Raw genomic sequence first — 22,733 nt, 5'->3', positions numbered from 1 at the left:
TATTTCTAATCGCCGACGGCAGCCGATGACAGCGCCGTCATCTCTCTCTTCATTGGCTGTCAGCACTATTTAAGGCAGCCCCTGTCCCCATACCTGTGCCAGAGTATCAGGTATTTTCCTGCTCCAGCGTTCTATGGTGATATTGGCTTCTCTGACTACCCTCTGATCTCCAGTGCCCTTAATACCCAGATTGTCTGACTACCCTCTGATCTCCAGTGCCCTTACTACCCGGATTGTCTGACTACCCTCTGATCTCCAGTGCAATTACTACCCGGATTGTCTGACTACCCTCTGATCTCCAGTGCCCTTACTACCCGGATTGTCTGACTACCCTCTGATATCCAGTGCCCTTACTACCCGGATTGTCTGACTACCCTCTGATCTCCAGTGCCCTTACTACCCGGATTGTCTGACTACCCTCTGATATCCAGTGCCCTTACTACCAGGATTGTCTGACTACCCTCTGATCTCCAGTGCAATTACTACCCAGATTGTCTGACTACCCTCTGATCTCCAGTGCCCTTACTTCCCAGATTGTCTGACTACCCTCTGATCTCCAGTGCAATTACTACCCGGATTGTCTAAACACATAAGAGCACAATCCACTGTCACCTAACAGGGAGAGAACACTGGTAACAGATCTTGTGCGCGGTGGTGATCACCATACACTTGGTACATCAAGGTGCAATCCGCTGTTGCCTGACAGAGAAAGGTTGAGACAGCAGTTTGTGGTGTTCTTGTGGCTGTTCTCAATCTATCTTGTACTTTTTCCAGATATGGTGGTACTATGTGATTTTTTGTTTGGGCTCTATCTATAAGTGATGTGCCCTTTTTGGTGCTGGTCTAATGTGGCAATCAGGCAGTGTGTTCTTCTATTTTGTTTACTATCCCTGTTAATCACAATTTGATACATTTAGAGGCCAGGCTTAAAAAATTTCCACCTTGTATCATAAACTGCTCTCATATATTACGTATGTGAATGGTATTATGTAAAATAAGCTAAGTGAACTGTTTACAATCCAATGTCACACAGTCCTGTCTTTGTACTCATTGCGGACTTGACAATACCTAGTCATGTGTTCTGTGTGTTATGCACCTATAATTAGAACACTCTTATCAATGTCATCACAGAGCCAGAGTTAAAGAGATTAATGAAAGAAGTAAACACGCGGGCAAACCACAAAATGGAATAATATCGTTGTCACCCAGCATTTATAATCCACAGCTCATCGCCAGACACATGCCACTAGATTCACTGATTCCGGTATAGGTGCTCAGGATTAATGACTACATTTCGGAAAATGAAATAAAGCACATTCTTGAGGTGGCTGATGAGTACATTCTGTACACTACTAAAGAAATGTACTAAGTGTTGTCTAAAATTAGTAGCTGTTTCGCCGTGGAGACTGGAGAGATGAAAGCTAATAATGCATTTGGATAGTTCCATCTCTCACTGGTCTTTATGGATAAATATTATTCCAAGGATATGTCATCAGATTTGTCTGGCAGAGATGCTCATCGGTCACCTTGTAAAATCCTACTTCTCTCATTGACTGTTATCCTTACACTACACTCTTCAGAATGTTGGCGTCTGTAGACATTCTGAGTAATATTATGAAGCGATTTTAATCAAGAGTAAAACAGATGACATAACAAATTGATTTTGGTTACAATAGATAGAAGTCAGATGCATATAAAGCTACAATACTTGTTGCTGTCTGAAAGTAGAAATTTTCCTTGGACCCATGGATAGACCTTGCATAATTAGGTGGCATCTAGTTTAGGAAAGGCACAGTTTACTGGAGTAAGCTTTCTTCTAGACACCGTCCCAGACCGTGCTCAATAGAAATAGATTCCCAGAGCATGCTCAGTAGATATCCATGGTTTTCACCACTCTCCAGTAGTCCCTGATGAGGCTTGATTACTACCGTTTAACAAGGGGCCCTTTCCGTTGCAGTTAGGTCATTGTTTGTTACCACGATGCTATATCTGAGCCATGATGCTGACTTCTATTCTGGATACGTGAACTTTGGTGAAACCTCTCATGGTACTGTCTTCTATGATCCCCGACCTTGGCTTGTTATTTGAACTATGCTCTTGTGCACAAGCTAGCTATTCCAGCCTTGCTGCAAGTATTCCCAGTGTGTTCCTGTGTGCAATCCACAAGCTCACGTGTCTACAGTGTATCTCCTGTCCTTGTGCTCCTGTATGCAATCCTTAAATCTTGTACCAATGGATTGGTACCCTGTACCAATGGATCTTCATCCCTGGACAGCTCCTGCCATCTTATCCAGCTTGGCCACCAGCCACTGAGGTCCATCCTGTGAACTCATTTATCACTACATGTACCTGTGAAAGTTTACCCTGCATACCTTGTTCATGACTACCCTGCAAAAAAGTGTTTTGGTTTTAGCTTAACATCTGCTTTCTGTACTCCAGTTTTGGGACACAGTTTTGTAACACATATGGAAATAGAGGGAAGGAATTCCATCACAAGGAGTGTAAAATCTATGGAGACTGAAAGTGCAGAGGGGGCCAGTAATAGCTGCCCAATTGCTACAATACTCTGCTTTTCTGTTTGGGCTTTCAGTTCCAGAAAAGAAGAATAACCTGCTCAAGATCTATGCAATGTGGGCATCCCAGTGGCTTAGTGGTTAGCACTTTGCACAGCACTGGGGTCATGAGTTCAATTCCTGACCGTTTCCTGATCTGTGTGGAGTTTGTATGTTCTCCCCATGTTTGCGTGGGTTAGTCCGGGTGGTCTGGTTTCCTCCCAAACTCCAAAAACAAACTGGTAGGTTTTTTTGTCTGCTGATTAATTGACCTTCGTCTCTCTTGGTCTGTGTGTGTGTTAGGGATTTTAAACTGTGAGCTCCAATGGAGCAGGGACTGATGTGAGTGAGTTCTCTGTACAGCGCTGCAAAATTAGTGGCGCTATATGAATAGCTGAGGATGATGATACAATGGAAAGCTCATAAAGCTACCATAGGGATGGTATTCATGAGCATATCAGCAGCTCAGAAAAATAGCAAGTCTCAGAATTAAAGAGGCAAATAATGACATTAACAATAAACACAAGAGCCACCCAAAAAGTACCACATATATTGAGATTCTTGCCATCAAGCATCAGCTTAATAAGATCCTATTGGCCAAAGCGACAAAAACACTATAGTGGCTCCGCCAAAAACAATGCAATAAGGGAACAAGGAAGAATTAGCACAAAAAGTGACAGGGAAACGTACGCCCAACAGAATTATGGCTGTCATGAATTCACAAGATCACCTGATATACAACAATAATAAAATAACAAATCAGTTCTTTGGCGACTATGTAGTATATATAATGACTGATTGCTATTTTCTGTTGAATTCATGTATGACAATGTATATTGTATGTAACCTTGTAATGTGATCTCAACATGTGCTTTGCTAGATGACATGAGTACCAGTAATCTTTTGAAACTAGCCAGGCCCGGGATAGATAAGGGTCTTGAGGGAGTTTGAACCCAAAGTTGTAAACCATCTAGCCCAGCAAGAAGGAGCAGAGGTGAGAACTTGAGGTCTGGTGAACATTCCATCTCCAGACATCCCTAGCTCACTTTGAAGCCCTGTGACATTTGGGAGATCAATCTGCCTTTTTTTGACAGCTAAACTCCAAAGGTGGGGGTGAGGGTTATGAGGCAAAAAGGGTTTAAAATCTTCTGCTCTTAGAAATCAAATCGTGCATTTCATGAGGGAGTCTGTCAAGGCTGAAATGTGTCATTCTTCTCAATGTGTATTCCTCACACGCCAATTCTTGAACTTATAAGTAGGGATCCTGGTTTTATTTCCTATTTTATTTTCTAAAACTTTAATGCAACCTATCATATGTCTGTTTATTATCATTTTGTAAATAAGCCTTGGAAATATTTTTCAGATTAAACATATTCAATCTAGAGTATTTCTCCGTGATTCTTTCTGAATTTACGACGCCCAGGGAGGCTCATGCTACAGGTGTATGTGATTTAAGTGTGAAGCATTAATGGTGGTTCTGGTGAACGTAAGGACACCATAATAAATCCTTTGTGGTGGCAGAAAAGGTGTATTCATTGCTAAGTGACTAAGGTGACACCAGTCATGGTCATGTTCATTTTGCTGTATTTGGGACAGGCTGGGCGTTCGTGACAAGTACCATGAGTATTCTGCCTCATTCACAATTTGAGTCAAGCTATTAGAAACCAAGAGCAATTGAAAATAAAAATTAAATAATTTATGGGCACTCACATCGTCCCAGCTTGCACATCTCAATGAGGAGATTTCAATAGAGGAACTTCACTCAAAAAATATGCATAGAACAGCATCACTGGGGCCGGATGGAATTATGGTGCATTATTATAAAAAAGTGTAGTCACCCTACTAGTTAATTTATCAGAACTTGTTGTAGATAAGAGCTTCACCTTTAGCAACCGTCGTTCCCAGATATGTACGCTGGTACTTAGTTGTACCCAGGACTTAATCTCAAGTAGCAATAACTTAACTCAGGTAGGTGGACACCATAAGGGACTTGGTACTGGGATGCACAGCAGAGATCTCTGTGGCAGCAGGGATGCAGGATGCACAGGACCAGTTTTAGCAGATATACTGAGTTTCAATATGTAACATCCAACCAGTGTAACAGCTTGGCAGTGTTGAATACAGTAAGGATGTAATGCTAGTTCTGGCCTTTGTGGAGATGGTGCTGGAAAGCAACACACACTGCAAGGCAATCACCATCATCATCAGCTATTTATATATTATTATTCCCTAACACACACAGACTGAGAGAGACAATTTCAATTCTAGACAAAGGTCAATTTTAATAGCAGCCAATTAACCTACCAGTATGTTTTTGGAGTGTGAGAGGAAACCAGAACACCTGGAGGAAACCCACGCAAACATGGGGAGAACATACAAACTCTACACAGATAAGGTCATGGTCGGGAATCAAACTCATGACCCAAGTACTGTGAGGCAGAAGTGCTAACCACTAAGCCACTAAGCCACCGTGCTGCCCTGTGCTGTCTCTGGAATATGCAGAGACAAGGTTGCACTATAGATCTGGAATGAATATCACAGTTGACACATGAAACTCCAATCGTGCAGATAGTGGGCACTACGATCCTGTGGCTGGGCAGTGATATCACAGACAATAGGCAGACTCAAACACCAAGCACAAGTTTTGCAATGTACATAGCTGGGGTAACAGGCAATAAAGTCAATCCAGGCAGCAATCAGGAGTGGTCAGGTCACAGTCACAGTTCAAAGCTGAGTATCAGAAAAAAGCTGCAGGTGAGTGGAGATCATGAAATCGCACCCAGGCTGACATCCTAAGGTATGCAACACGGCAGCAGTCAAAATGGAAACAGCAATTACCTGATGTTCCTAACAAAAAGCTCCCAGGCTGTTGAGCTTGTTTAATTCTATCTTTAATTGTTTAAAGATTGTGGTAATCCCGAAACCAGGACAGGGTCCTAGCATCTTCCATAGTTGATGATAGCGATATTTCTTCAGTGGTCAGTAATATATCATAACGGCCGGAGAGACAATAAATACACGCACAGGTGGGGCGTAGTATATGCTCTGAGTTTATCAAAACAAATCATCATCTATATATAATGTTTTAGTCACGTAGACATTTTAGACTGCGCAAGCATGAAATGCAAAGTCCAACATAAGCAAATATTACAAAGAACAAAGAAAGATATGTCCTGTGAAACTGGACATAACTGTTACAAATCATAGTTGCAGTTCTTGCATGTCCTTGAAACTTGTTAATTAAACTAAAGCCTATCGTGACTTGCAGAGCTGTAGGTCTGAACCCTGAACAATATTTTTCTGAACAAACCAAGTTAACTCTTTAACTACAGACCAATCTCCCTTTGCTAAAATCTTGACTGTCAGATTAGACGCTATTATTACCTCCATGGTTCACCCAAATAAAGTGGGTTTTATATCTGGCAGTAAAGCTGCGGATAATACGAGAAGGGATATTGATCTCATACTAGAAGCTAATAAGCAGAAAATTCCTGCCGTGGTTAGCCTTCGATAGAACTGTGTGGCCATTTGTGCACCCGACTCTATCCAGTATGGGTGTCTGAGCTTTTTATTGTGTTATTGAAAGTCTTTATCATAACCCTCCGGCCGCAGTTTTTCCTCGTTGGCTTTCCATATTAAATACGGGAACCAGACAAGTCTGTCCTCTGTTCCCTTTGATATTTTCATTTTTTAATACCTGCTTCTGATTGGCTAGATAGCTCAAACATGCTGTTTGAGCAGATGTCCCCCTGCCCCCCAGCGCAGCCAGTCCCTGAACATTACTTATCCCAATGGAGTAATCAATGCATATCTTAGATGGGACAAATAGCATCAATTAAAATGAATCCTCTACCAAGATTTTATACTTCTTTCAAACCTTGCCAAGATGAATTCCCTTGTCTGTCCTCCTAGTCAGGCAAAATTCATCTCATCAGGCAGAGTTCCAAGAGATTAGTTTCGCCTCCTTCAAAGACACTCAAGAAGGGGAGTCTGGGAGTCCCAGATATAATAAAATAATACTACTCTGCGCATCTAGCACAAAGTGTGCATTGGCGCGCTCCAAACTTACATAGGGTATAGACATCCATAGCCATCCATAAAATCTAATTTACACTTCATCTATAGATTATTTTATGGATAAGCGCTCAAATCTAGTAAACACAACCACTCTAACATAAGCAGCTTGTAGAGCAGACTCCCCCAAATCTTCAATATTATATCTAGATATCAATTTCTACAGCGCTCTAATGCCAAAGTGGGACATAAACACACATCACAAAAATGACCTGCTATACAGCAAATAAGGAGACCAATGATTTTTGTGTTCTGCTATGTCATCTAATTGCTTTTCATAGTCACATGCTACTTATTATCCATAGTAAACCCACATATACCACACATCACTATGATTACTAGTCTACCGGTAAATACTGATAGTAACAGTGTTCCATGTATTGTCCACAGATGTTTTGTCTGTGACCTCTCACTGTCATAGATGAATCCAGTAAATTACAAAAATAAATGGGTAACAGTACCGTTATAAGTTCAGCCTTGTAGTTGACGTTGCTCCTATAGATTATATTCCTCCGATGATTAGAAGTCTTATACCAAATGATCAGAACTTCCCTCCCGGGATTCAAATATGGCACCTGATATAACGTGGATATATAACCTCCAGCGGGACTCGGGACCAATGCTGTATCGTTTTCGGTACTTGTATGTTAAATCTCCCGTGAGATTCCGTCTGTCCACTTCTCAGCTCACTTCTCAGCTTGATGTTGCGATGTTACGAGCTCCCCTCACTGGCGGTACGCTCAAACCCACGTGTCCAGATTGTATTATTTTTTTGTATTTTAAGTAAACATTAGCCTGCAGGCAGCATTGGTGCTTCTGTAATCAATGACTTCATCTATAGTTTACATTGGATTGAATCCCGTCTAAGACCATCCACGGTGAAACAACTTCCCATGTTATCTTTTCTTTTAATGATTTGGGATCTCTGTACATTAATGATCTGATTTTTAACAAGACTCCTTTCAGCCCTTTGGAACAATCTGGCTTTCAAACCGGGCCTGGAACATAGTAACTTCTTCAACTGGGCTAAACATGGCTTAACATTTTTGATAGATATTGCCCTATTAAGATCCTTCCTCAGAGTTGCATGTCTGTTTTTACCTATCTAATGAAAACTGTTTTCCAATATTTACAAGTTAGGCATTTTTTTTAAACTTATCCTTACACACTCAAGAGACGCGGGGGTAAATGTATCAAGCTGCGAGTTTCCAGTGGGTTTGAAAATTGAAGATGTTGCCTATAGCAACCAATGAGATTCTAGCTGTCATCTTGTAGAATGTACTAAATAAATGATAGCTAGAATCTGATTGGTTGTTATAAGCAACATCCCCACTTTTCAAACCTACTGGAAACTCGCAGCTTGACTAAATCGTCTCAAATGGTTCTAAGCTTTTTTTACAAATTCAAGGTGGCTTGGAAGACCCCCGGTGCTTTTCAGTGCAGGGCTTGTAGTGTCTGTGTGGGCACTGTTTTTTTGATGACCCCAATAGAGGTGGCAGCATGTTGCTGACCAGTCTGGGGCTGGTTTTCACTTTGATAGGTAGACCCCACCCTGTAGGATTCCCTGTAAATAGCGCTAACTATCGCAAGCTCTCTAGCCTCAGGATAGTTTCCTCTTTTTTAGTGGGAGCTAGTCCAGTCTAGCGCTGGAGCTGTTTGAGGACCTTGGAAGTGGGCTACACAGCTGGTTATTAATTTCAATGAACCATCCATTTCAATGGGGTTTCTGCACAGAGCACACAAGCTGGAAATCCCAGTGGAATGAATGAGCTATTGAAATGAATAGGAAATATTCCATACTGCTAACATTCTGGACGGCGCGTATCAACCGCATGTGTACCACATAAAGGCATTGTTTATATGCACTTTTACATGCAGTTTGTACTTTTATGCTAAGATGAGAAGGGTAAACATTGTTATGGCAATTTTTTAAAAATAATTAAAATTTTTCAGTTCATAGAAACCACTAACATAAATACAGGTAGAGCGCCGATATAATGAGATATCTTAATATCAGAGACTTTTATTTTCATCTCAAGGCTATCATAGGAAAATATACACTATATACAATTTTCAGTTTACTTTTCTATACATTTTCATTGAACCAAATGAACATAGAATTGCTTAATATCAATTAGCCTACAAACGGACATTGAGAATTACTAAAATCAACTGCAAGTTGATTTTAGTAATATAAAAAAAATGAGAAATAAATAAATAAAAAAATAAACATAAAAAAAAAAAAGGAGGGATGGTGCTTGTAGTTCTATGGAACTGCTGCATAGTAAATATACCCCTTTGACTTCAACAAAATGACCACCATGATGGTTCTTACTTTTGGCTATAGTGTATGATTCTGACGAGAGTGATATGAAGCACTAGGGGCCTATTTATTAAGCCATAAACCATGCATAAACTTTTTAAAGCTTTTTTCCCGCATGGTTTAGGCATTTGTAAGCAACCTATCAATCTAACAAAAGCCAAACACAAGATATATCATAGATATATCCTGCATTAGGCTAAGTTTCACATTTAACCGCAGTCCCCATAATTTTCAATGGGGACTGCGGTCTGGGGCTATTTAACCAAGTGTAGCTTTTTGGAGCTTGAGAACATTCCACCCTACGGAGATAGCATTGCGATAGAGTAATCTTCGGATCCCTATCTGCAGCCTTCCTGTTCTCTTCTCTGGTTACTATCGTAAAGTAACCAGAGGGGAGAGACAGACTACTGCAGTTTTAAAAATAATTAAAGTCATTGCTGAGACAACTTTATCTGTCATCGTTGCAATGACAGATTATTAAAGTTAATTAATAAACAGGCCCTCAGTGAGTAACCAGGTGCCTCTATGTACAGCGCTGTGGACCCTTCATGCCGCTTCATAAATAAACGATAACGATAATAATAGATAAGTAATTGTAACACTGTGTTATTGTATTTAATTGGACGTGAGGGGGAGAGTAATATTAATTTTGTAGAGTTGCCTTACTTTATAAGGTATTACATTATATCAATTTAGTATGATGGGCTGATTTATTCACTCTGTTTCTTGTTTAAACATACGTTATTACATTTATATACACTGTACTTTTCTAATTTTATGATTATTGCAGCAATTTTTTTTAAATCTTTGTTTGTTTTTTTGTTTGGAAACCAAGCATTTGGAACCCCCCCCCCTCCTCTAGAAATCCTGCGTTCACCCCTGAAGATGTACTTGTTATCATAAATGTCACACAAATGTTAGCATGTACACATTTTTACACACTAGTCTAAATCAGGACCAGAATGCTCAAGGTACCAACAGGTCATTTTCCTGGGGTAATGTTGCACCGGTCCTCTGATTTCCATTTCTGTTTTGTAACTGTAACTAAAAAATATAACACAAAATATACCGCATTTCCCCATGTATAAGACGCACCTTTTTCCCAAAAATTTTGGGTCCAAAACCTGGGTGCGTCTTATACAGGGGTAGCGTTACAGGGGCAGCGGAGGGGGGGGGGGGGTGATCCAGGAGGAGGGGGACAGGCAGCGTGTCAGCGGGGATGCAGCAGGCAGAGTGTCAGCGGGGATCCAGCAGGCGGGGACAGGCAGCGTGTCAGCGGGGATGCAGCAGGCAGAGTGTCAGCGGGGATCCAGCAGGCGGGGACAGCCAGCGTGTCAGCGGGGATGCAGTAGCCAGCAGGCAGAGTGTCAGCGGGGATGCAGTAGCCAGCAGGCAGAGTGTCAGCGGGGATGCAGTAGCCAGCAGGCAGAGTGTCAGCGGGGATGCAGTAGCCAGCAGGCAGAGTGTCAGCGGGGATACAGTAGCCAGCAGGCAGAGTGTCAGCGGGGATCCAGCAGGCGGAGACAGGCAGAGTGTCAGCGGGGATGCAGTAGCCAGCAGGCAGAGTGTCAGCGGGGATGCAGTAGCCAGCAGGCAGAGTGTCAGCGGGGATGCAGTAGCCAGCAGGCAGAGTGTCAGCGGGGATGCAGTAGCCAGCAGGCAGAGTGTCAGCGGGGATGCAGTAGCCAGCAGGCAGAGTGTCAGCGGGGATCCAGCAGGCGGAGACAGGCAGAGTGTCAGCGGGGATGCAGTAGCCAGCAGGCAGAGTGTCAGCGGGGATCCAGCAGGCGGAGACAGGCAGAGTGTCAGCGGGGATGCAGTAGCCAGCAGGCAGAGTGTCAGCGGGGATCCAGCAGGCGGAGACAGGCAGAGTGTCAGCGGGGATGCAGTAGCCAGCAGGCAGAGTGTCAGCGGGGAACCTGCAGGCGGGGACAGGCAGAGTGTCAGCGGGGATGCAGTAGCCAGCAGGCAGAGTGTCAGCGGGGATGCAGTAGCCAGCAGGCAGAGTGTCAGCAGGGATGCAGTAGCCAGCAGGCAGAGTGTCAGCGGGGATGCAGTAGCCAGCAGGCAGAGTGTCAGCGGGGATCCAGCAGGCGGGGACAGGCAGAGTGTCAGCGGGGATGCAGTAGCCAGCAGGCAGAGTGTCAGCGGGGATCCAGCAGGCGGAGACAGGCAGAGTGTCAGCGGGGATGCAGTAGCCAGCAGGCAGAGTGTCAGCGGGGAACCAGCAGGCGGGGACAGGCAGAGTGTCAGCGGGGATGCAGTAGCCAGCAGGCAGAGTGTCAGCGGGGATCCAGCAGGCGGAGACAGGCAGCGTGTCAGCAGGGATGCAGTAGCCAACAGGCAGAGTGTCAGCGGGGAACCAGCAGGCGAGGACAGGCAGAGTGTCAGCGGGGAACCAGCAGGCGAGGACAGGCAGAGTGTCAGCGGGGATGCAGTAGCCAGCAGGCAGAGTGTCAGCGGGGATCCAGCAGGCGGGGACAGGCAGAGTGTCAGCGGGGATGCAGTAGCCAACAGGCAGAGTGTCAGCGGGGAACCAGCAGGCGGGGACAGGCAGAGTGTCAGCGGGGATGCAGTAGCCAGCAGGCAGAGTGTCAGCGGGGAACCAGCAGGCGAGGACAGGCAGAGATTCTCAGCGGGGATCCAGGAGGAGGGGACAGAGGCACAGTGGCAGCGATTGCAGGGAGAGTGTGCTGCCCGGCTGCTCTGATCACTACCAGAGCATATCTATGATCACTATCAGAGCAGCCGGCCATTACACTCTCCCAGCCTTTTTTGACAGCTACCGTAATATTTTGTTTCTAAATTTCGGGGCCAAAAGTAATGTGCGTCTTATACATAGGAGCGCCTTATACATGGGGAAATACGGTAATCTCTTACACTGCACTATGTCTACATCCGCTGCAAATGTGTGATCACACAATAATAGTGCATTATATTGAATGTACCTTCAAAATCCTGATTACACGTCAGCTGGTCCAATACTGCAAAATAAAAACAGGGATTGATCAGTGATAAGTTCCCCTCATGTATGTAAAATAACTTGGATGTTACAACTATTGCACTCTACGGGCCTGATTCACCAAGGTATGTATCCTGAGCGCAACCCTCATGAATACTAGCTCAGACCACAACATGGCTGCCCCCAGAGTGGATGGACGATGAGACTATTTCATTGGACTGTTACCTTCGGCCGTCAGCTGAAATTCGGTCGTCACTTTTCCATGTACGTTCTTCAGAGTGCAGTGATATAATCCCTGGTCTCTCTTACTGGTTTGCACTATTGCCAGAGATACTGGAGAATCATCTTTAGAACTGGAACGAGATATGACATTGACACTGTGCGGCTCTGAGGCATTTAATATGAGAGAACATTCATGTGTAACAGTTGCTCACTGTCATAATCTACTACACTATTCTATCAGCAGTTGTTCATGCTTCAGCTCACATTATCTATGTATAGATAGTTCAGAAAGAAAAGGATGTGACTAGATGCACTGACGTGTGTGAAAATCTCACCATGTATTATCTGTCTGCATAGTAATCATGTAAGTCCATGGTGTAATTGTGTTTATTTTTCATATCACTACCCACAATTCCTAGGTGGGGATTATTAATACTCTATCAGCTAGCTCTGTGTGGAAACGGGAGCCGAGAGGGGCTGGGGGGGAGCAAGTACAAAGTTCTGGGGCCTGAGCCTTCCTGGGGTGCACTGGCCAGCCTGTGTAGTGCTTGGAGCAATTAACCTAGTGTGATCATGCCCCTTTCTGAAGGGGCCCCAAGAAGTTGCTGTACCAGGGCCCAAAATTGCTCTTGGCTGCCATGTGTGGAATTGTTGGAATTGTACAAGTTGGGAGAATGTGATTGCTATTTCTTGTTGTGTTATATACAGTACAGTAGTGGGTTGTTAGTAAGCAGGCTTTTTTATAAAAGTAAAGAAGCATACAGAAGGGTACGGATGTGAGTTGCATATTCTGCTGAGTACAGCATACCTCCCGATTTCAGTGAGACAGTCCCGATTTTAGGGCTCTGTCCCGCTGTCCCGTCCGGGATTTTAGGATTCCAGCACGATTTTCAGCACAGCTAGTGGTGGAGTCCGTTAAGACAACCTGTAGATAGACTACAGTGTCTGAGCAGCAGCCTACAGGTCATCGGTGGTAGGAGCTGCCGAGACAACCTTGAGCACTCTAGACGTAAAGCATATGGTTGGGTCCATTACACCACCAGTGTCAATCCCGACAATGAATAAATGGAGCTAGGGGTGTAAAAAGGTAATGTCAGGTCTGAGAAGGCGGTCACAGCTCTGCTATCAGTGGACCCTGTGATTATGGCTCTAGCATCATCCATAGGGTGTCCATGAGAAGAGGCCACTGTATTGACAACCATGAGCCCTGAAAAGATGGCCCCAGATGACCAAAGAAAGACAAAGATCCTGATGACAGCATTACCAAGCCAATGAGGAGGAGGACTCCAATACTGCTATGCTAACTAGTGATCCAGTGGCTTGAGGTCCCATTAATGACTGCAACGTAGGAATCTAGTGCGGAAGGAGCCAGATTGTCAACAACAACACTTACAAAGATAAAGAGACATCGGTCGCCAGTGAAAGTGCCCCATATCACAGTAATTGCAGGGAATTGGGATAACTCATGAGTCAAGTGGGAGCCAGATACTACAGTCTACCTCTGACCCAGATACAGCAAGAGCCATCAAGGGCAGTGGATTTTGCTAACATTGCCCTGGTCTCCTAACATAAGTTGGCAAAGGTGGTTTGAACACCACCTTTCAGCCATTAATGAGCTATTACAACCCCAAGCACTGGATGCAAAGCCCTAATGTATTCCAGCATGGTTCTGCTGTCTAGCTAGTGGTCGACCCTGCTTAGACAACCTAATGAGTCCTCTGCTGCTGACCCAGGTAACATCAGAGATTTGGGGTTCAAAATCCTGTGTAATTGTTCACGATGTGAGCTGTGCAAACTGTTTTTAATATTACGCTAGTCCATCTGAATATTAAATGGTTTTCTAATAAAATTAATTAGATGTGTGCCTTTCCTGATGAACAGGAGAGGGTTGAACTTTTAGGAATGTTACCACCGCTCTGTGTAGGCTACGCTGTTCTGCTGGTGACATAAAAAAATAAGTGGAACTCCGATAAGAAATCCAAACCTTACGCTGAGTGGACATTAATAATTATCTTTAAATATTAAAGGACTATAGCCAAAAGAAGTGAGCTTGTATATAAATTAAGCCCTGGCTATTACCCTGGGCAATACCATTCATCATGGTAATTAAAAATATTGGTTCATGAAGACAGCACCACATTTGACATACACAACAGTAATTAATGTAGGCGTGATAGTGTAGCCGTAGAGACGAACAACCAGTATCAGCAGGTGACGTGGCTATTGAGGCTTGTATGTACATTGGGTCTGTGGGCAGCATGGTGGCTCAGTGGTTAGCACTTCTGCCTCACAGCCCTGGGGTCATGAGTTCAATTCCCGACCATGGCCTTTTCTGTGTGGAGTTTGTATGTTCTTCCCGTGTTTGCGTGGATTTCCTCTGGGTGCTCCGGTTTCCTCCCACACTCCAAAAACATACTAGTAATTTAATTGGTTTCTATCAAAATTGACCCTAGTCTCTCTCTCTCTCTGTCTGTCTGTTTGTGTGTGTGTTAGGGAATTTAGACTGTAAGCTCCAATGGGGCAGGGACTGATGTGAGTGAGGTCTCTGTACAGCGCTGCGGAATCAGTGGCGCTATACAAATAAATGGTGATTATGATGATCTCTAAATCCAGCATCTGGCCAGCCACTTCTGTCTCAGCTATTGGATTCCATAAGCATCCTGTTTGCCAGCAATCACAGATTGCCCATCGAATCTGGCAACTACTCCCAATTTAAACATGCTGGCAACTGTTGAAAGGTCCCCAAGCTTTAAATGGACATATTTATCTGTATCTATACTCTAGCTGTAGCATAGATACTATGATAGTTGCAGCCAATGCTATTGCATTGATCCCAACAAGCAAAAAAACTATTTTCATGTTACCAGGGGGTTTGTGATGTTCGGTCATTTTAACCATTTCTCTTAAAGTTGTGCTTATTTAAAGAATTAAACTACTGACAAGCAATAACTACAAAGATCTCATTTATTACATTAAACCTTACATTCATATTACCATATTTAAATATAATTATTTTTGCTAACGCTTACAAAGTTTTTGGCTGCATAACTGGTGCATAGGTGAGGGAACTTTTAATAAATGTCCACACTGATTTGGATGAACTTTAGAACAAGTTTCATTGTGAACAACAGTCTCAGAGCTGCACTACTTCTCTGCTCAACGTTCCCTGCAAAGACTACGGGGCAGGTTCCGTTTTACCCAACATGAACAAGCATAGAGGGTCCTAATATAATACCAGGACACCACTATTGCAAGGTATTCTGTTTATAAACATAATACCATTTATTTAATATTGTGCAGCATAACATAATCATCATCATTATCTATTTATATAACTCCACTAATTCCGCATAAGTCAGTTAACCTACTAGTTTGTTTTTGGAGTGCGGGAGGAAACCCACGTAAACAAATGGAGAACATACAAACTCCACACCGATCAGGGCATGGTCGGGAATCAAACTCATGACCCCAGTGCTGTGTAAAGTGCTAACCACTGAGCCACCGTGCTGCCCACACTGCATAGATCTTGGGCAGGCTATTCTTCTGTTCTGGAACTGAAAGCCTAAACAGAAAAGCAGAGCAGGGTAACAATTGGGCAGATATTACTGGTCCCCCTCTGCTTCCAGTCCCCATAGATTATGCCCCCCCCCCCATCCTGTGATAGCTAGTTCCTTCCCTCTCTCCTCAAATGTGTCACAAAACTGTGTCCCAAAACTGAAGTGCTGAAAGCAGATGTAAAGCTAAATTTCCTGCCCACTTTCCTGTTAAGTCCCGTCTCCATTTGCGGTCCGCGAATCAGTATTTCCATCCAAAATTAGGATGGCCCTCCAAAATTGGTACCATTGGGAGGTGTGGTGTTGCGTTCCTCCTCCCTCCACAAACACAGCACAGAGGAGAGGCTCACACTTGTTGACATAGCAGTGTGTACTCACTCATTTCTCCACTCAGCAGGTGCTAGGGGGTGGAGCCAATGAGCTGCCTGCATGCAGCAAGTACCTGGTCAGCCCTCAATGCACTCACAGCGTATTCTCCCTTCTCCTTAAAAAAACGCGTGTAGCCTTACAGGCTGAGCTATTTTTCATTGTAGAACAAAAAACAAACTTACAAGTTACCTGTCAGGATAATCAGGACTATCCGACTGAAATCAGGAAATTAGGGAGGTTAGCGAAGGGTTTCCTAACCTTGGTGTGTGTGTGTTTAATAAGGTTTTTTTTCCACTCGTTGCAAGATAAATGGACCACCCCAACCTTAACATCCCCATTGCCAAGATTCATAACCCAATAACAATTGACACAGAGGTGGGAAATAGAAGGAAATAGCCGCCTCTCTATTGTGTCTAATGCTAAATCCAGCTCTAACTATTCTACCACAGCTTCACCATTTGGAAGACTGTCATTCACTGTTTATCATTACACACCAAACTGTTTTACGCTGAATCTTATTTGCTAACGTCTAGAATAAATGTTGGCTTAATAATTGATTTCAATGTATTCTGTAGCTTATATTGTTTGAAGTTAAATAGCTGATAGGCTGCTATTAGTTGCAACACATTTGCAAATTGCGCCATGTTATTAAATAAGCCTTAAAGTAGTCTTTGCAGAGTTAACCTTACCTGCGGTGTATTCTGGCTAGCAGCTTGGAATCCTTAGTCCATGTAATTGTGGAATCAGCATGGATTTCCCCGAAATGACAATATAATTTCAAGTTTTCAGCGCAGTCGGGAAACATCTCAGCCTGGATACTATGTAACAATTGGGGAGCTGCAAACACAATAAAATAAAAATGTATTATACTATTTGCTAGTATGTTGATTGTGGAATTTTTTAAGTGTGTATAAATATGGTCAGAGAGCTTATTTTATTAATTCTTCATCTCTAGCCCTTCTGTATGTCCAATACACATGTGGGCAGAAATAGAACTTTCAAACATAAAACTCGGCTCCACTTGGCTTTTTAAAAGGGTCAGGGCAATCCCTGTCACTCATTTCATTTTCATTCAAATCAGAACAGAAGCATGTACCAGCGCTACTGAGGGTCTCTCCTACGCGCTTATCCTCCAGTGCCCATCCAAGGATGACCCATTGTCTTGATTGTTTACCATGGGAATACGTCGAGATTAAAACCATATTACATTTTTCTTTCATATTTTATTTTTACTTTGGAGAACCACTATTCTCTTATATTTTAACACTAATTTTAATTTGTACCTCTCCGTCACAATTTTGCACACCACCAAAATTTTGCTCTCCCCCCAAAAAAGCCTTGCACCCTAGCCTGCAGCCTAGCCAGCCTACTAGAAAATCAGGCCCTGGTAATCTACTTACATATATGTCCGCTATGATTATATAGCACCTCAAATGTCAATCTACCCCATATAACCATTCAATAAATAGTCAGCCCTTGTCCAATGTCCAAATCTTTGTATAACTTGCCCAAAATGATATCCGGTCATATTTCCATGCCTACTAAGTCCTGCAACAAGTGTTGCCCCATAACCATGGTTTATAAACCCCCTGATGTTCAGCCATATAGTCCCTATTCAACAATTTTTTTATTGCCTCCCAATAAATATCCATCTATATAGTATACCCACCATATTATACATCCCTCAATAAATTTCAAGTCATACATCGTTCCATGTCAATCATAACATAAAGTCATAGATAAATATCCCGTCATCATACTTGACTACTCTCCTTAAATTTCCGAATTCAGATTTAAAATGCTATAATGGGTTGTTAGGGACACACATGTGCTACCTATTAAGGCAAGCCTATTTATATACTTACTAATCAACTTATTTTTATTGCAAAAAAGTTATAGGTCTTCCATATCTACTGGAATCGAAAGGACATTATATTTCTACAAATGTTGTTGTCCTCATTTAAATACCCCCGTGCAAGGATGTGTCTGTGTGACTCCTGTCACAACCAGCGCTCAATGATCACACTTCAGATTCATGTCCTCCAGATCTATCATTAACCAAATAATACTCTGTATTTCAGTTATGTAGCACTTTTACTGACCAAGCTATCTAGCACATGAATTTGTTAAGAACACAAAGGCAGAATGTCATTAAATGGAACATAAAATGGCAAAATAGCCACAATGTTTAAGGTAACAAAATAATAATAATAACAATAATATGACATACTATATTAAAATGCAAACCATGTTTCTTAAAATAAAAAGGAATGCAGATAGCTTTCTGTAACTGCACCTAGGAGAAGTTGGAATTGTAGACAAATTTTGAATATGAAATTGGCTCCCAAAGACATGAGTATTATTGATCATGTAATGTGACCTTATAACCATTCAGCTAGTCCTCCTATCCTGTAAGGTAAGTAGAAGAGGGTTGTGTGTAAATGTCTTACAACAGCCTTTTATGACTTTCACTGCACACACAATTCAGTGATAACTCTTAAAAATGACTTATCCCTTAACACATAAAGCCTAGAAATAGGAGTTTACCTTGAATCAATCAATCACAAAGATACATATAAAATGTGACAAAATTAGGTATATAATTGAAGACAATAAGTTATTACCAATGCCATTCATAAAAGAATTACCTGCCCCACCATTCAGATCTGAAAAGCACAACTACTGCCACTTTGTCGTGAAGGAAATAGAACTGAGGGATGGATTAAGCCCAAGAGAAAATAAAAGCTGAGTATTTTGTGTGCATAACTATTTGGATCACTATGGGTTAACAAAGTAGGAAGGTGTAGTGACTGGACAAGTGTCATAGGGGGCAGGAGCAAAGTAAATAGATTAAAAGAGCGGGGAGGAGTTAGTGAGCTCTCTTGGTTCCAGGGAAAGCATCCCTCCCTCCCATTCCCGATTCCTGGACCAGATCCAGGAATCGTGAATGGGTGTTCGCTTCCTGGGGGAGGTGTATCCTTTCCTGATGATACAAGTACTCTGTAGCGAGAGGGGTGATTACCAAATCTTGGTGGCCAATTGATGCGAGGGCCCGGTTATCTAAAATATGAATGCCAATATAGGCACGGAGGAATGATGAGCCACCTGGTGCAGGGGCTTGTGGTATGGTACGAGAGTGCTGGTTCAGCCTGGTTGTATGATGGGTCAACATAGAACACAGGCCGTGGTATGGTATGGGTCTGCTAGTTCAACCATGGAGATAGGTTTAGCCAACCTGGAGCATGGGCTGTGGTATGGTATGGGTTTGCTGGTTCAGCCCCTGAGGTAGGTTGGGCCAACCTGGAGCACGGGCTGTGGTATGGTACGGGAGTGCTGGTTCAGTCTTGGAGTTATGTTGGGCCAACATGGAGCGCAGGCCATGGTAAGGTATGGGTGTGCTGGGTCAGTCCTGGAGGTATGATGGCCAATTGGTGCAGGAGCACTGGTATGGTCAGGGTGCTGGTTCAGCCCCAGAGGTATTTCTGGAGTCGCTTGGTCAGTGTGAGCAATCCACGGATTGAAGTACTAAGGCTGGTTCAGCTTTTGGTGCAGCAGGAGAACACTGAACAGGATAAGCAAGGTGGGTGAAGCGCATTTTCATGGTAGTCAGTCCCAAAGCTGCAAGCTTGGAGCTTGCAGCTTATTATTGCCAAGGGGCACTCCAACTGCTAAATGGTAGTGCAGCTTTAAGCATGTTTTGAGCTACAGCAGTCATGTCAAAGTCATGGTACCCGTTCTAATAGGATAAGTGGAGAGCACACAACACACTGAAATGCAGCATCAAGCATTCTCTATCATAAGATGATCCTGATTGACACCTGCAATGCTTTACATATTATTTTTTCTGTGGTGAATGTACCTAAAGCTGCCAATTCGGTCTCTTGGCATGAGTGCCCAGATTTCTGTTCATGTTGGTTGCATATATGTTCAAAGTGGGTTAACGTACAATTACAGTACAATAAGGACACACAGATGGTAGTTAAGTGCATCCCTTTGACATGAGCGTTCATTTGAGTTACATTTCTTTTGAAATATGTTAAATGTTTCAAAGCAGGAGCACGTTTTGGAGTTGGTGACCATGATTGCAGCACCTAATCTCCGGATGCATCTATATGTAACACCCCCCTAGTGGTGTTTTAGTTAAACCTTTACCTCAGTGAATAGAGGAGGGGTCACCTAGAGGGTAAGATAGAAGTTTCTGAAAAGTTACATAAACTGGTTACCATGGTGATAACCCAGCCCAGCCTGTGAGACTAAGTGAGAGGAAGGAGGGGCTGTCATTAAGGGGGGATAGGAACTGAGAAGGGAGACACAAGAGGAGAGTTGTAGCTGGGGACCTGGGGTGGAAGCTCCCAGGCTCCCCCAGCATTGCCTGGAAGTCTGAGCATGGTGACTGAGCCAGGGCAAGGAATGTGTGCCCTGGATGAGGGGGAGAACTCCATGCCACTATAGAGAACCCAAGAGAGAGGGGGACACTTCGCATGGAAGAGGCCCTGGAGTGAGGGCTGCTACAAGAGGCCTGGTAGCTGTAGTGTCAGATCCTGAGGCTGAGAGTACACAGAGTGACGTGTCAGAGCACAGGAGACATCATCCCCGCAGAGGAGGGATGAGCTGCAGTTGAAAGGTACACAGAGTGTGTCAGAGCTGCATGGAGGAGAGGCTGCCTGCCTATTAGCATCCATGCATGTGCCCCTGCAGAAAGGGTGATCTGCAGTGAGTATGGAGTGCAAGAGACATGTAAATTATGTTATTTAACATCTGGATAACATTAAGAACTGTGCAGGAGGAGTGATAAGATATTTGCAACCATATTCGTATTGCTCATTAAGAACTGTGCTGGAGAGAGTAAGGAGATGTATATATTCTGCAACCATTATGATTATCGTGCTGGAGGAAGAGTGTAAATAAAAGTTCAGTTTGTTATAGAGATGGTCTGGCGCCCAAATTATTGTGACTTTTACACTGCATTACAAAGTGACATTACCTGTGTCCCACTAACTACAGAGAAACACCTGCATGTGCAGGGACCCCCTGATCATTTACACCCATGCCCATCAGCTAGCCAGGGCTTGAGAAGGAGGTGCACTGTGTACCCTTTGCACATCACACTACACACAGTGACAGGGGGTTACATAATGGCGCCCAACGTGGGGCTCGAGCACAACAGATGGAGAAAGTGCTTGCAGGACACAGGAACTGAGAGCAGTGTGCCCAGCCGGAGAAACACCCTTGGGACACCATGTCTGACCGTCTCTAGGTGCCCAACAGAGACCAAGGGTAATGAGGAGGTAAAGCAAGTTGTTTGCTGAGTAGTTCTGTCCAGGACAGTATATGGAGCAGCAGTGTGCTTGTTGCTGAGACTTGTAGTGCCACTTATCCCAGCTGAGTGGGAAGCAAAAGAAGAAAAGGTTCAACATGTGAGGTGCAATTACAATGCAGTCTGTATATTGCCTTTCCTGAGGATTTGGGGAAGCAAAGAGAGGCAGGCTGTGCAAGTGACGTCTGTATATTGCCCTTCCGGAGGATTAGGGGGAGCAAAGAAAGGCAGATCGTCCACGTTGGAGAGAAAGGGGGGGAAGACAACCCCGCTGGTCAAATGCCACCCCTGCATATATTGCTGAGATGTATTTGTTGGGAGGGGCCCACGAGAGCCACCTGTCTCTTTTTGACCCAGGAGGGGGGAGACATGGGCAGGCATGGGCAGGTGCTACATTGCTTTGGCATAAAGCCATATTTAAATGTACATTGAAAGAAAACAGGACACCTGTGACTCACATGTTTACATCCATTGGGGGTGTTGTGGGGTATGCAATGTGAAATGTGTTTTATATTGATACTGCCATTGTATTGCTATGTATGTATTCACTTTACACTGTGATTTTTCATGCAATAGTGATGTAGAAAAGTTTACATGTGTGTGGTCATATGTGAGTTAGGTGTGAGTGAGATTAGCTAGGCAGCCCCATTAGGTGTAGTTTAGGGTGCCCAGCTAATCGGGGGAGAATGTAACACCCCCCTAGTGGTGTTTTAGTTAAACCTTTACCTCAGTGAATAGAGGAGGGGTCACCTAGAGGGTAAGATAGAAGTTTCTGAAAAGTTACATAAACTGGTTACCATGGTGATAACCCAGCCCAGCCTGTGAGACTAAGTGAGAGGAAGGAGGGGCTGTCATTAAGGGGGGATAGGAACTGAGAAGGGAGACACAAGAGGAGAGTTGTAGCTGGGGACCTGGGGTGGAAGCTCCCAGGCTCCCCCAGCATTGCCTGGAAGTCTGAGCATGGTGACTGAGCCAGGGCAAGGAATGTGTGCCCTGGATGAGGGGGAGAACTCCATGCCACTATAGAGAACCCAAGAGAGAGGGGGACACTTCGCATGGAAGAGGCCCTGGAGTGAGGGCTGCTACAAGAGGCCTGGTAGCTGTAGTGTCAGATCCTGAGGCTGAGAGTACACAGAGTGACGTGTCAGAGCACAGGAGACATCATTCCCGCAGAGGAGGGATGAGCTGCAGTTGAAAGGTACACAGAGTGTGTCAGAGCTGCATGGAGGAGAGGCTGCCTGCCTATTAGCATCCATGCATGTGCCCCTGCAGAAAGGGTGATCTGCAGTGAGTATGGAGTGCAAGAGACATGTAAATTATGTTATTTAACATCTGGATAACATTAAGAACTGTGCAGGAG

At 43.8% G+C, this 22,733-nt stretch overlaps 1 protein-coding gene across 2 annotated transcripts in view; it reads right to left on the bottom strand.

Moving 5' to 3' along the window:
* ALPK2 (alpha kinase 2) overlaps positions 1 to 22,733 on the bottom strand; it is a 96,181-nt gene that overhangs the window by 29,369 nt on the left and 44,079 nt on the right. For both annotated transcript variants that reach the window (XM_075184860.1, XM_075184867.1), the window contains exons 4-6: positions 16,746 to 16,893; positions 12,137 to 12,264; positions 11,898 to 11,933 (exon numbers count right to left, since the gene is read on the bottom strand). In XM_075184860.1, the coding sequence (XP_075040961.1) occupies positions 11,898 to 11,933; positions 12,137 to 12,264; positions 16,746 to 16,893 (312 nt within the window). The remainder of the gene's footprint in view (positions 1 to 11,897; positions 11,934 to 12,136; positions 12,265 to 16,745; positions 16,894 to 22,733) is intronic.

The sequence above is a fragment of the Mixophyes fleayi genome, chromosome 1 (genome assembly GCF_038048845.1).
Source record: "Mixophyes fleayi isolate aMixFle1 chromosome 1, aMixFle1.hap1, whole genome shotgun sequence".
Classification (NCBI taxonomy): domain Eukaryota; kingdom Metazoa; phylum Chordata; class Amphibia; order Anura; family Limnodynastidae; genus Mixophyes; species Mixophyes fleayi.
Note: the sequence above shows the minus strand (reverse complement) of the source record. Positions and strands in the feature narration are given on the sequence as shown.